This window comes from Corella eumyota, chromosome 5 (genome assembly GCF_963082875.1).
Source record: "Corella eumyota chromosome 5, kaCorEumy4.1, whole genome shotgun sequence".
NCBI classification, from domain to species: Eukaryota; Metazoa; Chordata; class Ascidiacea; order Phlebobranchia; family Corellidae; genus Corella; species Corella eumyota.
In genome coordinates, this window is record NC_137494.1 from 3,408,699 (window position 1) to 3,431,024 (window position 22,326).

At 31.6% G+C, this 22,326-nt stretch overlaps 2 protein-coding genes and 1 pseudogene across 2 annotated transcripts; 2 read left to right on the plus strand and 1 right to left on the minus strand.

Annotated features, from left to right (window-relative positions):
* The first annotated feature begins 12,199 nt into the window (after nt 1–12,199).
* LOC145752655 (prostaglandin reductase 1-like) lies at nt 12,200–13,976 on the plus strand (annotated as a pseudogene).
* Nucleotides 13,977–15,013: 1,037 nt separating this feature from the next.
* On the plus strand, nt 15,014–19,172 carry LOC145752269 (uncharacterized). Its single transcript, XM_082568525.1, has 6 exons — nt 15,014–15,258; nt 15,457–16,526; nt 16,613–16,763; nt 16,958–17,219; nt 17,989–18,147; nt 18,231–19,172. The coding sequence occupies exons 1-6, from the start codon at nt 15,156–15,158 to the stop codon at nt 18,424–18,426; spliced, it is 1,941 nt and encodes a 646-aa protein (XP_082424651.1). The 5' UTR covers nt 15,014–15,155; the 3' UTR covers nt 18,427–19,172.
* A 77-nt stretch (nt 19,173–19,249) lies between these two features.
* On the minus strand, nt 19,250–22,123 carry LOC145752150 (radial spoke head 1 homolog). Its single transcript, XM_082568370.1, has 9 exons — nt 22,063–22,123; nt 21,821–21,925; nt 21,175–21,288; nt 20,933–21,038; nt 20,711–20,836; nt 20,415–20,515; nt 20,163–20,234; nt 19,874–19,979; nt 19,250–19,541 (listed from the first exon to the last, which is right to left on the minus strand). The coding sequence occupies exons 2-9, from the start codon at nt 21,872–21,874 to the stop codon at nt 19,330–19,332; spliced, it is 891 nt and encodes a 296-aa protein (XP_082424496.1). The 5' UTR covers nt 21,875–21,925; nt 22,063–22,123; the 3' UTR covers nt 19,250–19,329.
* Between the last annotated feature and the right edge of the window lie 203 nt (nt 22,124–22,326).

Below are 22,326 nucleotides of genomic sequence, written 5' to 3' on the forward strand. Positions count from 1 at the left end.
ATACTGACATTAACAATATGTTACGAAATCTAAGGTTTCGCACTATAACTAGTTTTATTTGATAAATAAAAAAAAATTCGAAATTATTTGATCATTTTTAAATTTATTTCCTATTAATAAATAAAGTTATGCATAAACATTACTTAATTATGAATATTAACTGAATTAATAAATCAAATATTACGTATTTAGTTATAATAAAAATATTCACAATAACAATACGTTTTGGAATCTAAGATTTTGAACTATAATAAATATTACAACAAAAATAATCCCAACTAGTAAGCTCGTGGTAAAAAGTTTTTTAAATTTTACCGAAGAAAAAGCGTAATTCGTTTCAGGCAATCAGCGCCGAATTTGAGCGAAGCGCATAATTTAAGAGAAATGTTTTTAGGTTTTGTTTTAAAACATGTGGTATACAGTTTGGTAGTAAGTTTATAAAGCTAATATTTAATTAAATATTTAAAATTAATGAAGGTTTCTATTTTAAATTGTCTCGTAATGATAACGACGTTGTTAGTTTTTTTATAAATTTGATTAGTTAAGGAACTATTTCTTTATACGCCTTTAGCATAATGCGTTGCGGATGAATACAACTGACGTCACAACTTGACTTCTTGGATCGGCTTGTCCGCCATTAAGTTTAAGTTAGTCAGTGGTAAGGATATTTGTTTTATGTTTTAGCTAAGTTAGGAGTTTAAGCCAGGTCGAAAGCGTTCTTAGGACGAAGCTATCTTTTTCTTCAACAAATCGAGTTAAGTAGATTATTTTATTATTGTTAGTATTAAAATTTTATATAGTGTATATGGTGTTGTTGAACTGGTAATGCAGTGCGTTAGGGGTAGGATCGTGCGCGTATCGATACATTCGTTATTTTAATGTCTGGCGAATTGCGTTTAACAGTCTGCGTCTTTAGTAAACAACACTATTTAAAAGCGTATAAATAAATAATACCTAACTAGACATATTAACTGCCCCCAGTTTTTATTTGCAGATGTAGATGACGATCTCGCAGAAAGAGAGTGTCTGATGATGACCTGACGAGGAATTGGTACTAATTTGGCGATTCTACGATGATTTAAAGAGAAATTGAGAACTTGGATGTGGGCCTCAGGTAGTTGTAAATTTGGGCTTTGATGAGCGGTGAGGAAAAGACCAAAAAGGTGATTTCTTAAGCATACCGGTAAGATACTTGTTTTTTGAAAAATATATATATATTAAATAGATAATAAATTTATTTATCATTGTACAACTTTTACATGTTTCCCACCTAATAAAAGGCTTACACCCTAGCTTTTAAGGCTTGTTTTAAATTGAATTCGTGCGCGTGTTGCAACACATTGCACCGTTCGTCGCTTTCGCTGTTCGCCGCTTTCGCTGTTCGTCGCATTCGTCGTTTTCGTCGATCGCTTTAGTTGTTACGTCAAATTGCGTCGATTTCGTTGTTCGTCGTCTTCGTCGCTTTCGTCGGACGCTATAATTGTAACATTATCAGTTTGCGTGCGTCAGTTTGCGTCGTTTTGGTTCTAAAGTTGTCAGTTTGCGTCGGTTTAGTTGTTTCTTTTTAAGGTTTTAGATGACACTGATGATGATGATGATGATAAAATAAGGAATAGAGAAAATAGGTAAAAGATAGTCCTCAGACCAACCAGATAAAATGTTAACTAATTTTTTTTTTCTATTTAGACATAAATAACTCCTTTCCAGCTTTTTTTTAAGGTTTCAGATAAAGATCCCTTGAACCAGGAGAATCTTATGAGGAATAGGCAAACATATGGCGGATCTGATGATGATTTAATGAACAATGGAGGAACACCTGGAGGATCTGATGATGAGTCGAGAAAGATAGGTAACATATAGTCTTCTGAACGACAAGGTAAAAAGTTAACTAAATTTTTTTTTAATTAGACATAGATAACTGCTTTCCAGCTTTCTTTTTAAGGTTTCAGATGACGATCTCGTGAACCTGGAGGATCTGGTGAACCATAGAAGAACATCTAGAGGATCTGATGATGATCTGACAAAGAATGGATGATCTGATGATGAATCGAGAAAGATAAGTAACATATAGTCTTCTGAACAACAAGGTAAAAAGTTAACTAATATTTTTTTGTAATTGGACATAGATAACTGCTTTTCAGCTTTTTTTAAGGTTTCAGATGACGATCTCGTGAACCTGGAGGATCTGGTGATTAATAGAACAACATCTGGAGGATCTGATGATGATCTGACAAAGAATGGATGATCTGATGAGAAATCGAGAAAGATAAGTAACATATAGTCTTCTGAACGACAAGGTAAAAAGTTGACTAAATTTTTTTTTAATGAGACATAAATAACTGCTTTCCAGCTTTCTTTTTAAGGTTTCAGATGATGATCTCATGAACCTGAAGGATCTGGTGATCAATAGAAGAATATCTAGAGGATCTGATGATGATCTGACAAAGAATGGAGGATCTGATGAGGAATCAAGAAAGATAGGTAACATATAGTCTTCTAAACAACAAGGTAAAAAATTAACTAATAATTTTTTGTAATTGGACATAGATAACTGCTTTTCAGCTTTCTGTTTAAGGTTTCAGATGACGATCTCATAAACCTGGAGGATCTGGTGAACAATAGAAGAACATCTGGAGGATCTGATGATGATCTGACGAAGAATGGATGATCTGATGATGAATCGAGAAAGATAAGTAACATATAGTCTTCTGAACGACAAGGTAAAAAGTTAACTAATATTTTTTTGTAATTGGACATAGATAACTGCTTTTCAGCTTTTTTTTAAGGTTTCAGATGACGATCTCGTGAACCTGAAGGATCTGATGATCAATAAAACAACATCTGGAGGATCTGATGATGATCTGATGAAGAATGGATGATCTGATGAGGAATCGAGAAAGATAAGTAACATATAGTCTTCTGAACAACAAGGTAAAAAGTTAACTAAATTTTTTTTTAAATGAGACATAAATAACTGCTTTCCAGCTTTCTTTTCAAGGTTTCAGATGATGATCTCGTGAACATGGAGGATCTGGTGATCAATAGAAGAACATCTAGAGGATCTGATGATGATCTGATAAAGAATGGATGATCTAATGAGGAATCGAGAAAGATAGGTAACATATAGTCTTCTAAACAACAAGGTAAAAAGTTAACTAATATTTTTTTGTAATTGGACATAGATAACTGCTTTTCAGCTTTCTGTTTAAGGTTTCAGATGACGACTCATGAACCTGGAGGATCTGGTGAACAATAGAAGAACATCTGGAGGATCTAATGATGATCTGACAAAGAATGGATGATCTGATGATGAATCGAGAAAGATAAGTAACATATAGTCTTCTGAACGACAAGGTAAAAAGTTAACTAAATTATTTTTTTAATTAAACACAGATAACTGCTTTTCAGCTTTTTTTTAAGGTTTCAGATGATGATCTCGTGAACCTGGAGGATCTGATGGGGAATAAAGGAACATCTGAAGGATCTGATGATAATTTAATGAAAAATAAAGGAACATCTGGAGAATCTAATAATGATCTAAATGGAAATGTATGAAGACAGGTAACATATAGTCTTCCAAAAGACAAGGTAAAATATTTTTATTGTGATTTTTTTTTTATTTTTTATAATTTTAATTATATTGTAATTTTTATTTTTTTTTATAATGTTAACAAAAGGCCCTAATAAAAGGCCTACACTCTAACCATAAGGCAATGGCCGAAACTTGTCAGGTTTAAGATATTGTTTATTACAGATATTATACTCAATTGACCTAATACTAGGATCAGCCTAGTTGAATAAGGAGATTCGTCAGTCTTCGGTTGCCTTTAGCTCGTGCGCGTGTTGCAACACATCGCTCCGTTCGTCGCTTTGGTTTGCGTCGCTTTGGTTTGCGTCGCTTTCGTCACTCGTCGTTCGTCGCTTTCGTCGGTTCGCTTCAGCTGTAACGTCAGTTTGCGTCACTTCAGTTTTTACACATCAGTTTGCGTCGCTTTTCTCGTCAGTTTGCGTCAGTTCAGTTTTTACACGTCAGTTTGCGTCGCTTTCGTTGTTACGTCAGTTGTGTCGCTTTAGTTGCCGTAGCTACATTACCATCTGCTAGATGGGGCTCTGTAGACGTCAAAGTCGACCGCTAGTTGGCGCACTAGAGATCAGCTGGAATCTACACACCTGCTATTTGATTTGTAAGCTATTTGTTAGTTGGCTAATAATTATTAAACCACTAACTATCAGTTACCTACTACTAATAAGTAGGCTACTATTCTGTGTTTTGTATTTGTTAAATAACTTGTTGGTTATTGTTTTAATTTAGTTTAATTACTTTACAATTTGTTTATTTGATTTACTATTTAAATAATATTAATTTAGTTTGTTTATTTTAATAATTTTTCTTAATTATTCCCTAATATTATCCATTTTTTTAATGAAAGTTTGATATTCGTGCAATAAATAGGTATAACAAAATAATTAATTTTATATATTACTAATTAAATTAAACAATTGTACCAAATAACATATCAAATTCTTTTTAATTTTTCCAAAGTCATTTTGTCTACATTGTACTTAATGCAATCCAGTGTTGTGGATTAGGTTACACTTAACGTCACTCTCCGTTTATGTCACTCTTTAATGATGTCACCCTCTGTTGATGTCACCCTTTGAATTGATAAAGATAGGCAATATGTTAACTAAATTTTTTTTTTAATTAGAATTGATAACTGCTTTCCAGCTTTCTTTTTAAGGTTTCAGATGACGATCTGGTGAACCTGGAGGATCTGATGAGAAACAAAGAAACATCTGAAGGATCTAATGATGATTTTATGAAGAATTAAGAAACATCTGGAGGATCTGATGAGAAATCGAGAAAGATAGGTAACATATAGTCTTCTAAACAAGGTAATATGTTAACTAAATTTTTTTTAAATTAGACATAGATAAATGCTTTTCAGCTTTCTTTTTTAGGTTTTAGATGCTGATTGCGTGAACCTGGAGGATCTTATGAGGAATAGAAGAACATCTGGAGGATCTGATGAAGATTTTATGAAGAATGAAGGAACATCTGGAGGATCTAATGAAGAATAAAGAAGTATAGGTAACATATAGTCTACTGAACAACAAGGTAATATGTTAACTACTTTTATTTTTTAATTAGACATAGATAACTGCTTTTCAACTTTCTTTTTAAGGTTTCAGATGACGATCTCGTGAACCTGGAGGATCTAATGAGGAATAGAGGAACATCTGGAGAATCTGATGATAATTTTATGAAGAAGACAGAAACATCTGGAGAATATGATTATGATCTGATAAAAAAGGTAGTGGTTAATTGAAGTTTTAATAAGTTGTGAGAACGAAACCAAAAAGGTAATTCCTTTTGGGTACTATTTTTTGTTTTGTATTTGTTTAATAACTTGTTGGTTAGTGTTTAAATTTATTTTTATTACCTTACAATTTATTTGTTTGATTAAATATTTAATTAATATTAATTTAATTGGTTCGTTTTAATAATTTTTTTTAATTATTTACTAATATTATCCCCCGATGATGTTGTTACCTTCCCGATAATTTTTCTTCCACTTTCCTATGATGTTGTTGCTCCTTTATGATGTCGCTACCCCCTGAAAATGTTGTTACCACCTTCTGATGATGTTGCTACCCCCTTCCCCCCTTTTATGTCGTTTCCCCTTTTAATTATGTTGTTAACTCCTGATGAGGTTGTAACCTCCCCCACTTATGATGTTGTTACCCCTCTCGATAATATTTCTTCCACTTTCCAATGATGTGGCTCCCCTCCTGCGTCCCGATAATGTTGCTACCTCTAATGATGTTGCTACTACTTTTGATGATGTTGCTATCCCCCTGCATCCCGATAATGTTGATACCTCCAATGATGTTGCTACCACCTTCCGATGATGTTGCTATCCCCCTGCGTTCCAATGATGTTGCTACCCCTCCATGATGATGTTGTTACCCCCAATGATGTCGCTACCCCCCAATACTGTTGCTACCATTTTCCGGTGATGTTGCTACCCCCCGATATTGTTGCTAACTCTAATGATGTTGCTATTACTTTCCGATGAAGTTGCTACCCCCCCTCCACCCCGATGATGTTGTTACCCCTTTCGATTATGATGAGGTTGTAACCTCCCCCCTCTGATGAAGTTGTTACCCTCCTATGTCCTGATAATGTTGTTACCTTCCCATAAATTTTTCTTTCATTTTTCAATGATGTTTCTACCCAACACCCCCCCACCCCCCGCATACTGATAATGTTATTACCTCTAATGATGTTGCTACTACCTTCAATGATGTTGCTACCCCCTGCGTCCCGATGATGTTGCTACCACTTTCTGATGATGTTGCTACCCCTCCCTGAAGATGTTGTTACTCCCAATAATCCCGCTACCCCCCAATACTGTTGCTACCACTTTCCGGTGATGTTGCTATCCCACCCGATAATATTTCTTCCACTTTCCAATGATGTTGTTACCCTTCCGCGTCCCGATAATGTTGATACCTCCAATGATGTTGAAACCACCGTTCGATGATGTTGCTATCCCCCTGCATTCCGATGATGTTGCTACCACTTTCTGATGATTTCGTTACCCCCAATGATGTCGCTACCCCCCAAAACTGTTGCTACCATTTTCCGGTGATGTTGCTACCCCCCAATATTGTTGCTACCCCACGATATTGTTGCTACCTCTAATGATGTTGCTATTACTTTCCGATGAAGTTGCTACCCCCCTCCCCACGATGATGTTGTTACCCCTTTCAATTATGATGAGGTTGTAACCTCCCCCTCTGATGAAGTTGTTACCCTCCCATGTCCTGATAATGTTGTTACCCTCCCGTAAATTTTTCTTCTATTTTTCAATAATGTTTCTACCCAACACCCCCCCGGATACCGATAATGTTACTACCTCTAATGATGTTGCTGCCCCAGCATCCCAATGATGTTGCTACCACTTTCTGATGATGTTGCTACCCCTCCCTAAAGATGTTGTTACCCCCAATGATGCCGCTACCCCTCAATACTGTTGCTACCACTTTCCAACGATGTTGCTACCCCTGCGTCCCAATGATGTTGATACCACTTTCTGATGATGTTGCTATCCCTCGCTGATATTGTTGTTACCCCCAATGATAACGCCCCCCTTATATTGTTGCTAACACTTTTCGATGATGTTGTTACCCCCTGATAATTTTTCTTTCACCTTCCGATGATGTTGCTACTCCATATGATGTTGTTGATTCACGATGATGTTGCTACCCTTAATGATGTTGTTGCCTTTCGATGATGTTGTAAATGATGATGTTGTTACCCTCCAGATAATTTTTCTTTCACTTTCCAATGATGTTGCTACCCCCAACTTCCCGATGATGTTGCTACCACTTTCTAATGATGTTGCTACTCCCTTTTGATGATGCTGCTACCCTTGTTAATGTTGTTACCCCACCTATGATGTAGTTACCCTATCAATAATTTTTCTTCCACTTTCCAATGATGTCGCTACCCCCTGTAAATGTTGTTACCACCTTCTGGTGATGTTGCTACCTCTAATGATGTTGCAACTAACTTCTGATGATGTTCCTACTCCCCCCTGATGATGTTGTTACCCCCAATAATGTTGCTACCCCCCGATAATGTTACTACCTCTAATGATGTTGCTACTACCTTCGATGATGTTGCTACGCCCTGCATCCCGATGATGTTGCTACCACTTTCTGATGTTGTTGCTACCCCTCCCTGAAGATGTTGTTACCCCCAATGATGCCGCTTTCCCCCAATACTGTTGCTACCACTTTCCGATGATGTTGCTACCCCCTGATAATTTTTCTTTCACTTTCCAATGATGTTGCTACCCTTCCGCATGCCGATAATGTTGATACCTCCAATGATGTTGCTACCACCTTGATACCTCCAATGATGTTGCTATCACCTTTCGATAATGATGAGGTTGTAACCTCCCCCCTCTGATAAAGTTGTTACCCTCCCGTAAATTTTTCTTCCATTTTTCAATGATGTTTCTACCCAACACCCCCCGGATACCGATAATGTTACTACCTCTAATGGTGTATCACTATCTGATGATGTTACTATGTTGCTGCCACTTCCGAAGATGTGCTAACACTTTCCGATTACTGCTATCACTTTTCGATGATGTTGCTACCACTTTTCAATGATGTTGCTTCCACTTTCCACCGATGTTGCTACCGCTATCAAATGAACTGTTGCTACCACTTACCAATGATAATGCTACCACCTTTTGATGATGTTGCTACCATTTTCTGATGATGTTGCTACCATTTTCTGATGATGTTGCTACCACTTCCCAATGATGTTTGCCAAGTTGAGACATTCGTTCATTCGATAGATTTATATTCAGTTAGTCCCTTTATCAAACACATCTCAATGTGACCAGTTTGTGCTCTTTTACTAAAGCTATACTGGGTTATATTATACATAATATTTATTTAGTAATATTGTTTTTTTGTATTTTCTGTTGTCAATATTATTTATGTTTTTGGTCTTATTTTTTCATATTCCTTTCTGTTGTCAATATTATTTATGTTTTAAAGCCTTATTTTTTCATATTCTTTTTTGTTGTCGATATTATTTATGTTTTTAGCCTTATTTTCTTTCGTATTTTTTTCTGTTGTCAATATTATTTATGTTTTAGCCTTATTATTTCATATTCTTTTTGTCAGTATTATTTATGTTTTTAGCCGTAATTTTTTTAATTCTTTTTTGTTGTCAATATTATTTATGTTTTTAGCCGTATTTTCTTCAATTCTTTTTTGTTGTTAATAATATTTATGTTTTTAGCCTTATTTTTTTCGTATTTTTTTTGTTGTCGATAATTTTTATGTTTTTAGCCGTAATTTTTTTAATTCTTTTTTGTTGTCAATATTATTTATGTTTTTAGCCGTATTTTCTTTCATTCTTTTTTGTTGTCAATATTATTTATGTTTTTAGCCTTATTTTCTTTAATTCTTTTTTGTTGTCGATAATATTTATGGTTTTAGCCTTATTTTTTTTGTATTGTTTTCTGTTGTCGATATTATTTATGTTTTTAGCCTTATTATTTCGTATTCTTTTTGTTGTCAATATTATTTATGTTTTTAGCTATATTTTTCGTATTTCTTTCTTTTGTCGATATTATTTATGTTTTTAGCCTTAATTTTACATATTTTATTCTGTTGTTGATATTATTTATGCTTTTTAACCTTATTTTCATGTACTCTTTTCTGTTATCAATATTATTTGTGTTCTCAGCCTTATTTTTTCGTATTTCTTTCAGTTGTCGATATTATTTATGTTTTTAGCCTTATTTTCACGTATTCTTTTCTGTTGTCGATATTATTTATGTTTTTAGCCTTATTTTCACGTATTCTTTTCTGTTGTCGATATTATTTATGTTCTTAGCCTCATTTTTTTCGTATTTCTTTCTGTTGTCGATATTATTTATGTTCTTAGCCTTATTTTTTCGTATTTCTTCCTGTTGTCGATATTAATTATGTTTTTAGCCTTAATTTCACATACTCTTTTCTGTTATCGATATTAGTTGTGTTCTCAGCCTTATTTTTTCTTATTTCTTTTTATTGTCGATATTATTTATGTTTTTAGCCTTATTTTCACGTACTTCTTTCTGTTATTGATATTATTTGTGTTCTCAGCCTTAATTTTTTCTTATTTCTTTTTATTGTCGATATTATTTATGTTTTTAGCCTTAATTTTCACATACTCTTTTCTGTTGTCGATATTATTTATGTTTTAGCCTTATTTTTTCGTATTTCTTTCTGTTGTCAATATTATTTATGTTTTTGGCCTTATTTTTCACGTACTTCTTTCTGTTATTGATATTATTTGTGTTCTCAGCCTTAATTTTTTCTTATTTCTTTTTATTGTCGATATTATTTATGTTTTTAGCCTTATTTTCACGTATTCTTTTCTGTAATCAATATTTGTTTGTGTTCTTAGCCTTATTTTTTTCGTATTTCTTTCTGTTGTTGATATTATTTATGTTTTTAGCCTTAATTTCACATACGATATTATTTGTGTTCTCAGTCTAATTTTTTTTTTTTTTTTTCTGTTGTCGATATTATTTGTGTTTTTAACCTTCCTTTTTCGTATTCTTTTCTGTTGTCGATATTATTTATGTTTTTAGACTTATTTTTTTTCCTTATTTTGATACTATTAATCGATTTTAATAAATTTTGATTAACAAAATTTCATATGCTGTTTTTTAATGACATAAACCTATTTAGTGACGTAATCGGGTTGTAACGTTACTGCTTTTAAAGTAGATAAGTACATTAAAGTAGTGGGGATAAATTTAATATTCCTCTTTTATTTACAATACTGGTTGTTCAGGCTTAAAAAATTGTAATGCTTTTTATATTAAAGCGTATAACTTTTTTATTTAAAATAAAAATTTTAAATACTAGCCCAAAGTTGCTAGTGGCTAGAAACAGCTTTACTACATAAGGTTTTTGGTTCGATTTTTAATGCTGTAACGCTGATTAGGGAACCATAAACAGTAACTTCTGCTAAGCCAACACCTAACCACCAGTTTAATCATAGGCAATTAGAATCAATATTATGCCAAACTGTAAAAGTCAACTTGAGACTGGGTTAGGGTAACACATGTTACTCTATGTTCAGGCCGTAAAGTTGTCCATTCCACATTGAGAATGATTAAATACAAAAAAATGATTTATTAAATTTGTATTGTTTACATTTCTATTTGTAGGGTAAAAAGTATTTCTTTATATCTAATTTTTAACAATCCAATTTAACCAAAAATTTCAGGAACTAAGAATTGAGAATAAATTTGTTTATATCAAAGCTCGCAATAACGTTTTGCCATTTAAAAATTGTTAATCGTCTGTTTTTTTCTAAAGTTTTGGCTGATAATCAAAAGCTAAAAAGCTGCTTATTTTCGTTTGCGCGACTCTTCGAAAGGTGTTTATTCGGTTTAAGAACAAAAGCTACAAAATTTTGTTTAAATCCTAAAACCTTAATCACGTCAAAAAAGCATCATTTTGTAGCGATTTTTTAATTTCGAGAACTGTTCTTAGTTGTTGGTAGTTGACAAGAATATAAAGTTCTGGCTAATTCTTACGGAAATAAAGTCTGAATTTAAGTTGAGTTGAAATCCATTTTTATTAGGTGGCGTCCGTTCAGCAGAACGATATTGCCTATCTGTTTTTAAAACGAATATTTGCACTTAATAAAAAGCGAAAATAAATCGTTGAAAAAATTACATGATATAATTGTAAACTTCTACGAAAAAGGCCACAATCTAGGCAGAGTATTATGAACAATCTACAAATCCAAAATCATTGTGTATTGCATTAAAAACAAGGCCCCCATTACTCCCTAAAGTTGTTATTTTTTTTTAGAAAATCGTGTTTTCCTTTGACACGTTCTGTTTTGATTATAGCAATATCATGCCAATTTATTAAATAAAACATAAAGAAAAATTAATTAATTTTTAATAATTATTGTAAGTCATTCGTTGCAAGACCACGTTTAAGTATAAGTGTGCTATTTTAGTAAGTCACGTCCCAAAGTTGCTCTAAATCTTGGAGCTGGCCTTCGTTATTTCACGTTTTTAGTATTGCTGAATCATAACTTCCTAATATAGAAATTAAATTGGAAATTCTTGCACTCATGAAGCTTGTTAAATCTGCATCGAAAATTTGTGTTTGGAAAATTGATTACTAGTCGATAGCCCGCTAAACACTCGGGATTTTAATTGTCGTTATATGGTCGCAACTCTCAATTTATATTTTCCCGTTAATTTACCCGCGCATCACACAAAGCAGATTATTTTATTTTAACCGGACATCGTTCACTTAGCTCCATTATATATGGATTGTATATATTTGGGGTTAATAAGTTTTTTCGAAAAAAAATTATTTGGAATTTTAAAAATTAAATCACAAGTCACGTTGTTTGGCTTCATAAGCTCTTTCGTTTTATGAGTAATCCTGATGATGCTACTTTAAAGGTCACGTATAAAGTCTATATAAGCACTTGAGCTGAATTTAAATTCTTAATTAAGCAACATTTTGCAACAATAAACAGGCAAAAACAAACAAACGATTTTGCCTGTTCGATTACGTGAGTTTTTTTTTTGATTTTTAAGAAACTTGTTTTTTAAATTGTTGTTAAAAATCTAACATTAACATGGTAAAATCTCGTCATTACGTGAAAGCGAATGAATTTCATGGAATGTCAAAATTATCCGACTTTAAAATCGTCGAAGAAGAAATTGACCCGGATTTAAAAGATGGAGGTTTAAACATTGTTCTTATTATTAAAAATTAACAATTTGAAATTTATTCATGAAATTTAAAACTAATTTTCGCCAATATTTTATCTTAAAAGAAATTCTGACCCAAGCCTTGGTAATCAGTCCAGATCATTTTAACAGGTACGGGTTTTTTTACATTGTGTTTTCTTCTCATTGTATTTAACCTAATGTTTTAGTTAAGTTGTTTACGTTTTTTGTTGTTTCTATAGACCATAGCGTGATATTTACCTTTGAAAAATATAAAAAAAAAATCACATAAATTTATTTTACTAACAAATAAATTATTTTCTTTTTATTGTAGAGCCTTTCGCGTATTACCAAACACGGTGATGATTGGTTTTCAAGCAGCAAGGTAATAAAATAAATGCTGAACATCTTAATAAAGTTGTTAGGTTATGATTAACGTTGCCTATTTTTGGTCCTTAGGGTACTAGAGAGTAAAAACTTAAAATATCCAAAGGGAAGTCTGGTTTGTACACAAGGAGGTTGGAAAACAGTTTGCAAGCTTGACGGGACTGTTCCTCAAGTTGTTTGGAGCAGATTTGATGAAGTGGAAGGAAATCTTCCAGCATCGTTGTTCGTTGGAGCGCTGGGCATGCCTGGGTAAGAACAATGACGTTTTAATAGTAACTTTATTACATGAGGAATTTTTCAAATTCTGGGTGTGTAAAAAAACTTTAAACTTTATTTTTAGTATGACCGCTTACCTTGGTTTACGAAATATTTGTCACCCGAAAAAGGGGGAGACCGTAATGGTGACCGGATGTGCAGGCGCGGTCGGGAGCTTGGTTGACAAATCGCCAAAATTTTGGTAAATTCAAATTTCAATTACAATCATCTATAGGCAATTTTTAAAATTTTTTTTTACCGTATCTTTTTGTGTAGGGCTGTCGGGTAATCGGTTCATGTGGATCAGATGAGAAAGTTGCTTGGGTAAAATCGATCGGGTTTGATGATGCGTTTAACTACAAGACTGAGACTTCGTGGCCCGATGCTTTAAAACGAATGGCTCCAAAAGGAATTGACTGTTTCTTTGATAACGTAAGTTTGGTCGTTTAAAGATTAAACACATTTGTATGAAAAAAATTACAATTTTTTTTTTAAATTACAAAGGTTGGTGGAATAATGGCTTCTGATGTTCTGCACAAAATGAATTCTTTTGGTCGGGTTGCTTGTTGTGGGATAAGTTCTGCTTATAATGAAACATCAGAACCATTGGGTAAAAATGATTTTTTGAAAGATTCTTTTAGCGTATTTAAATTGTGAAATAGGTTTACTGTTATTTAAAATTGTTATAAAGTAAAAACACAATAAAACAAGTAACACTTCTTGTTCCAGCTCCCATTATACAGAGATGTATAGTGGGGAATCAATTAAAAATGGAAGGTTTTGTTATATTAAGTCGTTGGCATGACGAAGTTCCTGCTGGAATCAAGCAAATGGCAGAATGGATTAAAGAGGTTTAAATATCTTGTTTATATTTTGGTATTATATATTTTTAACTTTATGATTTGCTTTTGTTTTTAGGGTAAAATTAAGCAACGGGAGACAGTTACTGAAGGTTTTGAAAATCTACCCGACGTTTTTATTAAAATGTTAAGTGGTGAATACATCGGAAAAGCAGTTGTCAAGTTATCTACACCCAATTAGTAATTGATTTGACGCCCTTACAACTGTTTATTATTATACACACCCAACAGTTAACATTAAGTTTTAATAATGCTTTGCACTAATAATGTGAACTAGATTTATTTGATAAATAAAATATGGTTCGAAATTGTTTGATTCTTTTTTATAAATATAATTTATTTAGTAGGTTTATTAATTAAATTATAAATTTAAATATGAACTTTTTTATATTTAAACCTAATTTTAACAAGCGAACACGCACTCATTGATATTGTAATATAAAAGTAAACTAAATTTAAAAGCAAAATACCGATCTTAATTTTTTAGTAATCAAACAAGTATTAAAATAAATAATAACAAAACAGTTAAAAAAAAAAATTTTTACACATTTTTGACTTATACTTTAACATTTTACTTAAATTTTCAACGAATATTTTTTACTTTAATAGACAGCGAAAAGGACGATTTTTGACGGCGACCAGAACGCTATTAAATTATTCAAGCGTTAAACTCACACTGATTCGTTATTTTATAAAAAAACTAAAATAATGATTAAACGATATTTAGCTAGAGTTAAATCTTCATTTTAAATAGCAACATACAAAATAATAATACCAACAACATATTAAAATTTCAGAAAATTTAATCTTTTAATTTTAATAATAAAATATATTAATTAGTAATTAGTGACATTTAAATGTCGTAAATAGGAGGTTTGCGATTCGTTGGGATAATAACAAACATACTAAAAATTTAGAACTTTTAGTTTTAAAGAACAAAAGTTATCGTCTTTCAAAATTCGTCAAATAAGAATAAAAACAATAATAATAATAAATATAATGACAATAACAATATGTTTCGAAATCTAAGATTTCGAACCATAATAAACATTTGTAAATAAATAACTAATGTTTTAAACTACCATTTACCTGTAAATGCGTCCGTCATTATAATCCAAGGTTTAAAGTCCCTATCTCAAGGATGAAAGTTAGATTTTCTACTCTTGGTCCAATTAATGTCACGACTCTTGTTAAAATGTCATCTGCGTTATTTTTTCGTATGCGCCTACGCAATGTTTTGGAAGTTATATATAAACAAAATGTAAGTCTGAAAATAACATAAAAAGAACTTACACGTTAAAATAGACATGATTAAATTATAAAAGTAGTAGTTATTAGTGCAGGCCGAAATAGTTTCAAAATGCCGTTATTTCAATTCGGAAAAAAAAGTAAAACGAAAAATGTAGTTCCGTTGCCCGGAAAATACGTTAAAAAAGAAACTTCAAGATTTATAAAACCTCCAAGTAAGTTTAAAATGCAATCTTGTTTTATTATTTTTAAATAAAGTTAAAAAATATATTAAAAATTAAATAGTGCAAGTTTGTGTTTATGTGCTACAGCTCCTAACCGTCTTACCGTAGTTCTTCCAAAATTGCGTGAAACTATAAGCCACATGCAATATGTTATGTCTGTTTTATACTTTTTAATAAATTTAAATTAAGGTTCAACACCTTCTACTACATTTCGTAATGGTCCAACTTTACAAAGAAGATCACAATCTACACAGAATATTTCTAATATCAATTCTCGCCAACCAATTAACGAAAGACCAACCAAACCTATGTACAATGAACGGTTAGTAGGAGGTCCTGTAGAACAAATACAAACTTCACAATACCATGCTAAGCAAGGCCTAGTTGGTGGTTCTATGTCGTCCATACCACAGATGCCTAGAAATGTACAATACACTCGAACAAATGTTGACAATTTTGCGTCAAAGTCAGTCATGAGTGTTCCAAATGTTGTAGAAAGAACCCCTGGTCATTACAAACAAACTGATAACCGAAATCAGATTGTAATGCACCAACAAATCAGACCACCATTAATGCAACCTGTGTATCGAAATTTGCAACCACCGGCACAAAGCATGATAACAACTCAAAACCATCATCAGCCTAATGTGATCCCACAAAGACAGTTTCCAGGTCATAATCAAGCTATGACACAAAATCGATCTACAAGCATTCCATTGCCACCCCAATTATCACACCCTCATCACAAAGCACAAATTTATCATAAACAAGCACCACAAGGAAAATATGCATACTATAACAACCAACATTTGAGATCAAACACAAGTTTAAATGCTGTTTCTGAAGAACAGGCAATGTCAAAAAGGCAGCCGGTTGGCTACACTATTTCTTACCCTGAAAATAATGATCATATTGTCCATCGACCTGTTACAGCATCCCAAGTTCACTTAAGACAATCTCGGGAATCTTTAAATAACTATCAACATCACCAAAATGCTGAGAGAAACTCTGGAATTTACATACAAGGGGGTGACAGAAATTCTGGAATATTTACAAAAGTAGGTGATCGGAATTCTGGAATCTATGTTCAAGGCGACAGAAATTCAGGTGCTTTTGCACAAAATGGTGATCGCAATTCTGGTATTTACACACAAGGAAATGATAGAAATGGACAAAGTTTACAGCAATCTTCTGACCGCAATTCTGGTATTTATCAACAACAAGTTGGAGATAGAAATTCCGGTCTTTTTGCCCAACAGGTAAACATAATTTTTCTTAAAAGCAAAGCTATTCAAAAGAGCCTAAACAAAAAATTGCACTAAAATATTAAAAATTTTTTTCATAGCAAATTCTGCATCATGCCCAACAACCCACTTCTAACTCCCAACACATGATGTTACCTGCTACTGATACAAACCCAAATATTTACTCTAACCCTCAACTTGTTAGGAGCCAGGAACACCTGGAACAAGTTTTGGCACAAAACCAATACATTGGTAAGTTTCCTAGTACCAGGTGTATATATACATAATTAAAAGATTTTGCTATTTGGATTAAAAACACATTTACTTAATACCAGCAAATGTAAATATTCTATTGATTTCGCTTAAATAAATCAACCATTTATGAAATTAGAAATATAAAAAACACAGTAGAAAAAAAAGGTAAAACAATGATTTGTTGTTTGCAGTCAACCATCAACCTCAACAACACGATGGAATAAAACCGACCGACGACGACTCAAACCTTCCACCAGGATGGACAATAGACTGGACGATTAACGGTCACAACTATTACATCGACCATAACACCAACACAACACACTGGACCCATCCCCTTAATAACGATAGTTTACCCCCTGGTTGGGAAAAGGTGACGTCATCAAAGTACGGGACCTATTTTGTTAACCATGTGGGGAAAATGACACAGTATGAACATCCACTTGCACCCAGGTATGTTAAAATATTTGTCAAAATAATTATGTTTTTATCTGTTTTGTCTAGAATCTAAAATGTAAGCTATATGGTAAATTACATATGGTTTGTTTATAATATACTATTTTAATTTATTATTTAGTAAAAAAAATATTTTTTCATAAATTTTAGTTGCTTAATAATTATTCGATTTTCTAGGAAATTATTATTGTTTGATAACTGTTTCTTGTCAATAGTTCAGTTTATTTGCCAAGTAAACATATTTGATATTTATCTTTACTTTACAAATTCGAAGTATGGTGTCATACCACATTCTTGCGGTCTATATCACCACAATAAAACTGCTTGTTTTTTAATTCTGTCATCATACTGATAACTTGTTTTATAGGCATATTTGGTAACAAAGAATTCTTGTTTTGTTAGTTTAAAAACACTTCATACCAATTTAAAAGAAGAATTTTTTAATAAACTATTTTAATTAATTTTTTTTGCACACCTAAAGTAGTATATACCATAAAAGTTTAAAGGAAATAATAATGTTATTGTTTTTAATAGGAAACCAAATGTATGTGGTCAAAATAATTGGCACTTTTTACATAACTGTAATACTTAAAATTCTTTTCAAACTAAAATTATATGTTGTTTAATGATGTACATTAAAATTTTGATTTTAATTGAAGTTTTTTTCATATAAACATCAGTATAAATGTTTAAAAACTAAGAAATTTTACTAAAAATTATTCTAACTTAAAAAGTAGCCCTAAAAAAAAATTTATTATGTTTTTAGAGAGGAAACACCAAATAAACCAGAACAACCACTACCACCAGCTGAGCCTAACCAACAATATGATACCTGGAAGTTGAATCAGGTTGTACCCGCCAACCCTTACCTTTATTCCACTGAGATTCCATTATGGTTACAAGTCTACTCAAAGGCACCCCAAAAGTAATTGATGTTCAAAATAGAAGATAGTGCTTTTTTGCAAATTTTTTCAGTCTTTAGTGTTTATCTTTTTTTTTTAAATTCAGATTTGACAACAACCTGCAATTTGAATTATTTCAAGTCCATGAACTAGATTGCTTTAGTGAAATGTTAACGATGTTAATGAAGAAAGAATTGGAACAAATTGTGATGTCTTATGAGCAAGCTAGACAAACCATTGTAGCTGAGATAGGGGATAGAGAACAACCACAATCTGGTAAAATTTATGAGGTTGAAATCTAAACAGGAGTTTGTGATTTAGTTTGTAACATTTTGTAAGTATTTTTAATTAAATTTATTAAAAAGTCCCATAATTAACTGATAACTGTAAGGGTTATAGTTATAAACTAAACCAGGATCAAAATATATTTATATACTTTTAAACCCTCCATGTAGGTAGTTGAAAATATATATTTTTGTTTTATATTATTATTTTTGGTGGCTTATAGGAGTTGATATTAAAAATATGTTTTTATTATTTTCATGAAAACTTTGTTTTATAAAAATCTTTTAATATTTTATTAATTGAACTTGCCTTTTGTGATCCTCTTTTATAACTAAAAAAAATAATGTATATAAATTGATGCTTTTAATTTTTTTTCATATTGCTTTTATTGTGTATTGTTTTTACTTATTTTAACTTTTAACACATTTTTATATTTGTTTAAAATCTAAGGTGCATTTTTTCTGTAGCAAAGTGGTATATAATTTTGTCATGTTATTTTATGTTGCAAAAACTTTATTGGTACAAATTGCTTTGACTTTTTTAAATAGGAATTTTTTTTTATTGAATCTACTGTAATTTTTTTTATAATTTTAATGGTGCTTAGTTTAACAAATCTTTTGTTTTTGATTTGAAGGTAAAAACTCGTATAATTTTAATAATACTTTATTTATTTGTTAATTTAAAAAAATTAAAACAATCATGTAATTTTTTTTTTCTCAAAGCTTAAGTTTAAAATTTATTTCTGTAATAAAACTGTATTCTAGCCTAACTGTTGTTTATTTTTTGTAAAGTTATGCTTTATACCACCATCTGATTTTAAAATTTAATAATCTATTTTATATAATAAACTTTTTATTTTCTTTTACTAACAAGGATAAATACGAAATACAAAAACAGAAATTTTTTTTCCAACACAAAAGTTATTCTTCTTCCTCTTCTTCTTCTCTGGTTGCTGGGGCTTCCCCTTCCGGCGTTTCCTCCACAGTAGCTGGGGGAGTGGGTTCAGGTTCTGGTTCGGGTTCAGCAGGGGCAGGTGAGGGAGCACTGGGTTCATCAGGTTTGGGTTCATCAGGTTTAGGGTCCTCTTCTGGAACTGGTGTGGGTTCTGCGGGTGCCTCTTCTGGCGAAGTTTCTAAATCAAATTCACAATTTTGTCAATAATTAATAAAAAAAAGTTTTTGGTTTTTGTTTTTAGGGGGTTAAAGCTGTTTATCCAATGTGAAAAAAGCTTTGATATTATAAATTTTTATCTCTAAAAAAGGTAAGTTTTATTTTAATATTTATTAGAAAGTGTTGCCATAAAGTAATCTATTCTTTATTTTTTAGGAATTCGTCTTTAATGGAATCTGTTGCATTTTTCAAGAAACTTACCAAATACTGACTTCGACCATTTAATACACCAGGATCATTTTTTTTCTTAATTTGTCAGTGTTGCTTATTTTTAAAAATTCTTTAATATTTTACCTTTTTCTTCTTCAGGTGAGTAAAGAGTGATTGCTGTGATCTTTCCAGCCTTCCATTTTGGTATCGTCACGGTAACAGCTTCTTCTTCTTCACCATCTCCTTGAGCCTTTAAAAAAAATTATGTAAAAAAATATTGAAGTAGATTTTTTAACTCTTGCTGATTAAAAATTAAAAATGTTATGTTATAAAAATTCTCTATTGACAAACTGCTGAAATTATTTCTCATGTGACATTTAAAAAGGATTTTTAAAGCATTTGTTTGTAAAAGTTAAAACTTTAAAGCATTAACCTGTTCTATTGGAATATATTCACCATGTTGCTCACATCCAATATCGAAAATATATTTACCCGGACCTTGCATCTATACAAATAAAATTAAAAGTTATATTTACAATTCCTAATATTTAGCTGTAAAACTCTAGTATGATAGGGTACAGTTTTTTTATATTTTAACTATATTATATTTTAAAATTATAGCTACTAGTAACAAACATTATAATATACACATAAATTCATAGTAAAATAGAATGAATGTTTTTACCCCTCCATCAGTCCAATTGCCCTGGAATCTATGATTAGCATGAATAAATTCACCAGCTCCTTCACATTTGCCGCTCACCCAAGTTCCAGCATATTTTGAACCTGAACACAGTTTATATATAAACAACTTGTTTAGACTAAACTGCTGAAAAGTGGGGTTAAATAAAATAATTTTTCTCGAATTTTTGTTAACCTACAAATTAAATTACAAAGGTAAATCTAAAGACTAAATAAATTGATGCTTTCCACTAAACTTTGTAAGAACTTTTTTCTGATAATTATAAAAAGGAACTTTACCAGTTTCAGCATAAATGTAAGTTCCCTGCCCATGTCTTTCATGTTTTGACCATTCCCCTTCATAAGAATCCCCGTTTACATAAAAATATTTTCCATTACCGTGCCTTTGGTCATCCACCCAAGCTCCTGAAATTAAAAAGCACACAATCTGGCATGGTGTTAATGTTTTTAAACAGTAAAAACTATTTAATTGGCAAAATATATCAAAAATTATGTTTTTACCTTCAAATTTCGAGCCATCTGGATATATGAAAGTCCCCTGACCGTGCTTTTTGTTTCTTAAATATTCCCCAATAAATCGTGCTCCATTTTTAAACCGATAGGTACCCTAAAAATAAAATTTCGACAACACTATTACACCTGTATTTCTAAAATATTAGTAAAAACCAAATGTTGATTAAAAAAGGAATTTATAATAGAAGACAAAAAGATTATTAAGTTTAATTAATAGCTTGTTTTCTAACCTGTCCATGTCTTTTTCCTTTATCATATTGACCTTCATATGTATCTCCGTTTGGTAAAGTTGCTTTTCCATAACCATGCCTTTCACCCTCTTCATTTCTATCCCCTTCATATTCCTATAAACAAGTATTTGGTAGCAAATAAAAGGTGTATAAATTTTTTTTATGTATATAAATTTATCCTCGAAGTGGGAAGGTCGAATGCACGACATAAACATGAAGTAACAACTATTACTCCTACCCAGTCTCGAGTTGCCTTTAGCAGTTTGGGATATTATAGATTATAATTGCTCGTAATTATGCCACTGATTAAGTGCAAGCTTAGCAGGAGTCAATACGTTTATAGCGCCTTACTCAAGGGCGCTCCAGCATGACAGCAGTGGGAATTGAACCCACAACCTCATGGTTGTGTAGCAAGTGTTCTTACCACTACACCACGCTGCCAATATATTCCATTAGTGCACATAAATATTAAAATACGGTCTTTATAAAGCCATTGTACTACTTTAAACTATAGCTCATTTAAGTTTTATTAGAAAAACCGATATTCCAATACGTTGCGTTTTAAAACACGTGCATAACAAGTTAGACTGGCCCACCTTTTGTAAACTTTTTCCTGTTGTTTAGTAATATTGAAAGGTAAACTTACGCCTAAGTATGGTCCTTGTTCGTCCTCAAATTCGTCTGAGCCAAGATCTGACATTTTTTACAAGATTTATTTTACAAAATGTGACTTTGGGAAAGCGATGTTTATCTTTAAAAATAAAAAAATATATAATTCCATGCCGAAAAACCTAAGACCTTTTTCAATTTATTTATTTATTCAACAATTTTTAGGTTTTAGTTATTATAGTAACTTTAAAATTGATCAAAAACATAATACTTAGTTACATATTTAAAAACGGTCAACCAAAGATTTTAAAATCCTCGCAAAATCGAAGCTGTGTTATAATAGCAACGGTTGCTAAGAAAAATAGTCTCCACGCAGTCGTAATATGTACATCAATTTATTTTTTTATAAATAAAACAAAAAAGCTTGGCAATAAATAAAAATCGACATCATTGATAAAAAAAATATTGATACAGTCGCAGTAGTACAAACAAACTACGAAAAAAATAACTTCACAAAAAGGTATATGTAATATAAATTTGAAC

Coding starts and splice junctions, on each gene's coding strand:
- LOC145752269 (XM_082568525.1), top strand. CDS start 15,156: ATGCCGTTATTTCAATTCGGAAAAAAAAGTAAAACGAAAAATGTAGTT. Junction 15,259..15,456: donor AAGATTTATAAAACCTCCAA/GTAAGTTTAAAA, acceptor ATTTAAATTAAG/GTTCAACACCTTCTACTACA. Junction 16,764..16,957: donor GGCACAAAACCAATACATTG/GTAAGTTTCCTA, acceptor TGTTGTTTGCAG/TCAACCATCAACCTCAACAA.
- LOC145752150 (XM_082568370.1), bottom strand. CDS start 21,874: ATGTCAGATCTTGGCTCAGACGAATTTGAGGACGAACAAGGACCATAC. Junction 21,289..21,820: donor AACAAGGACCATACTTAGGC/GTAAGTTTACCT, acceptor ACTTGTTTATAG/GAATATGAAGGGGATAGAAA. Junction 20,516..20,710: donor TTACATTTATGCTGAAACTG/GTAAAGTTCCTT, acceptor AACTGTGTTCAG/GTTCAAAATATGCTGGAACT.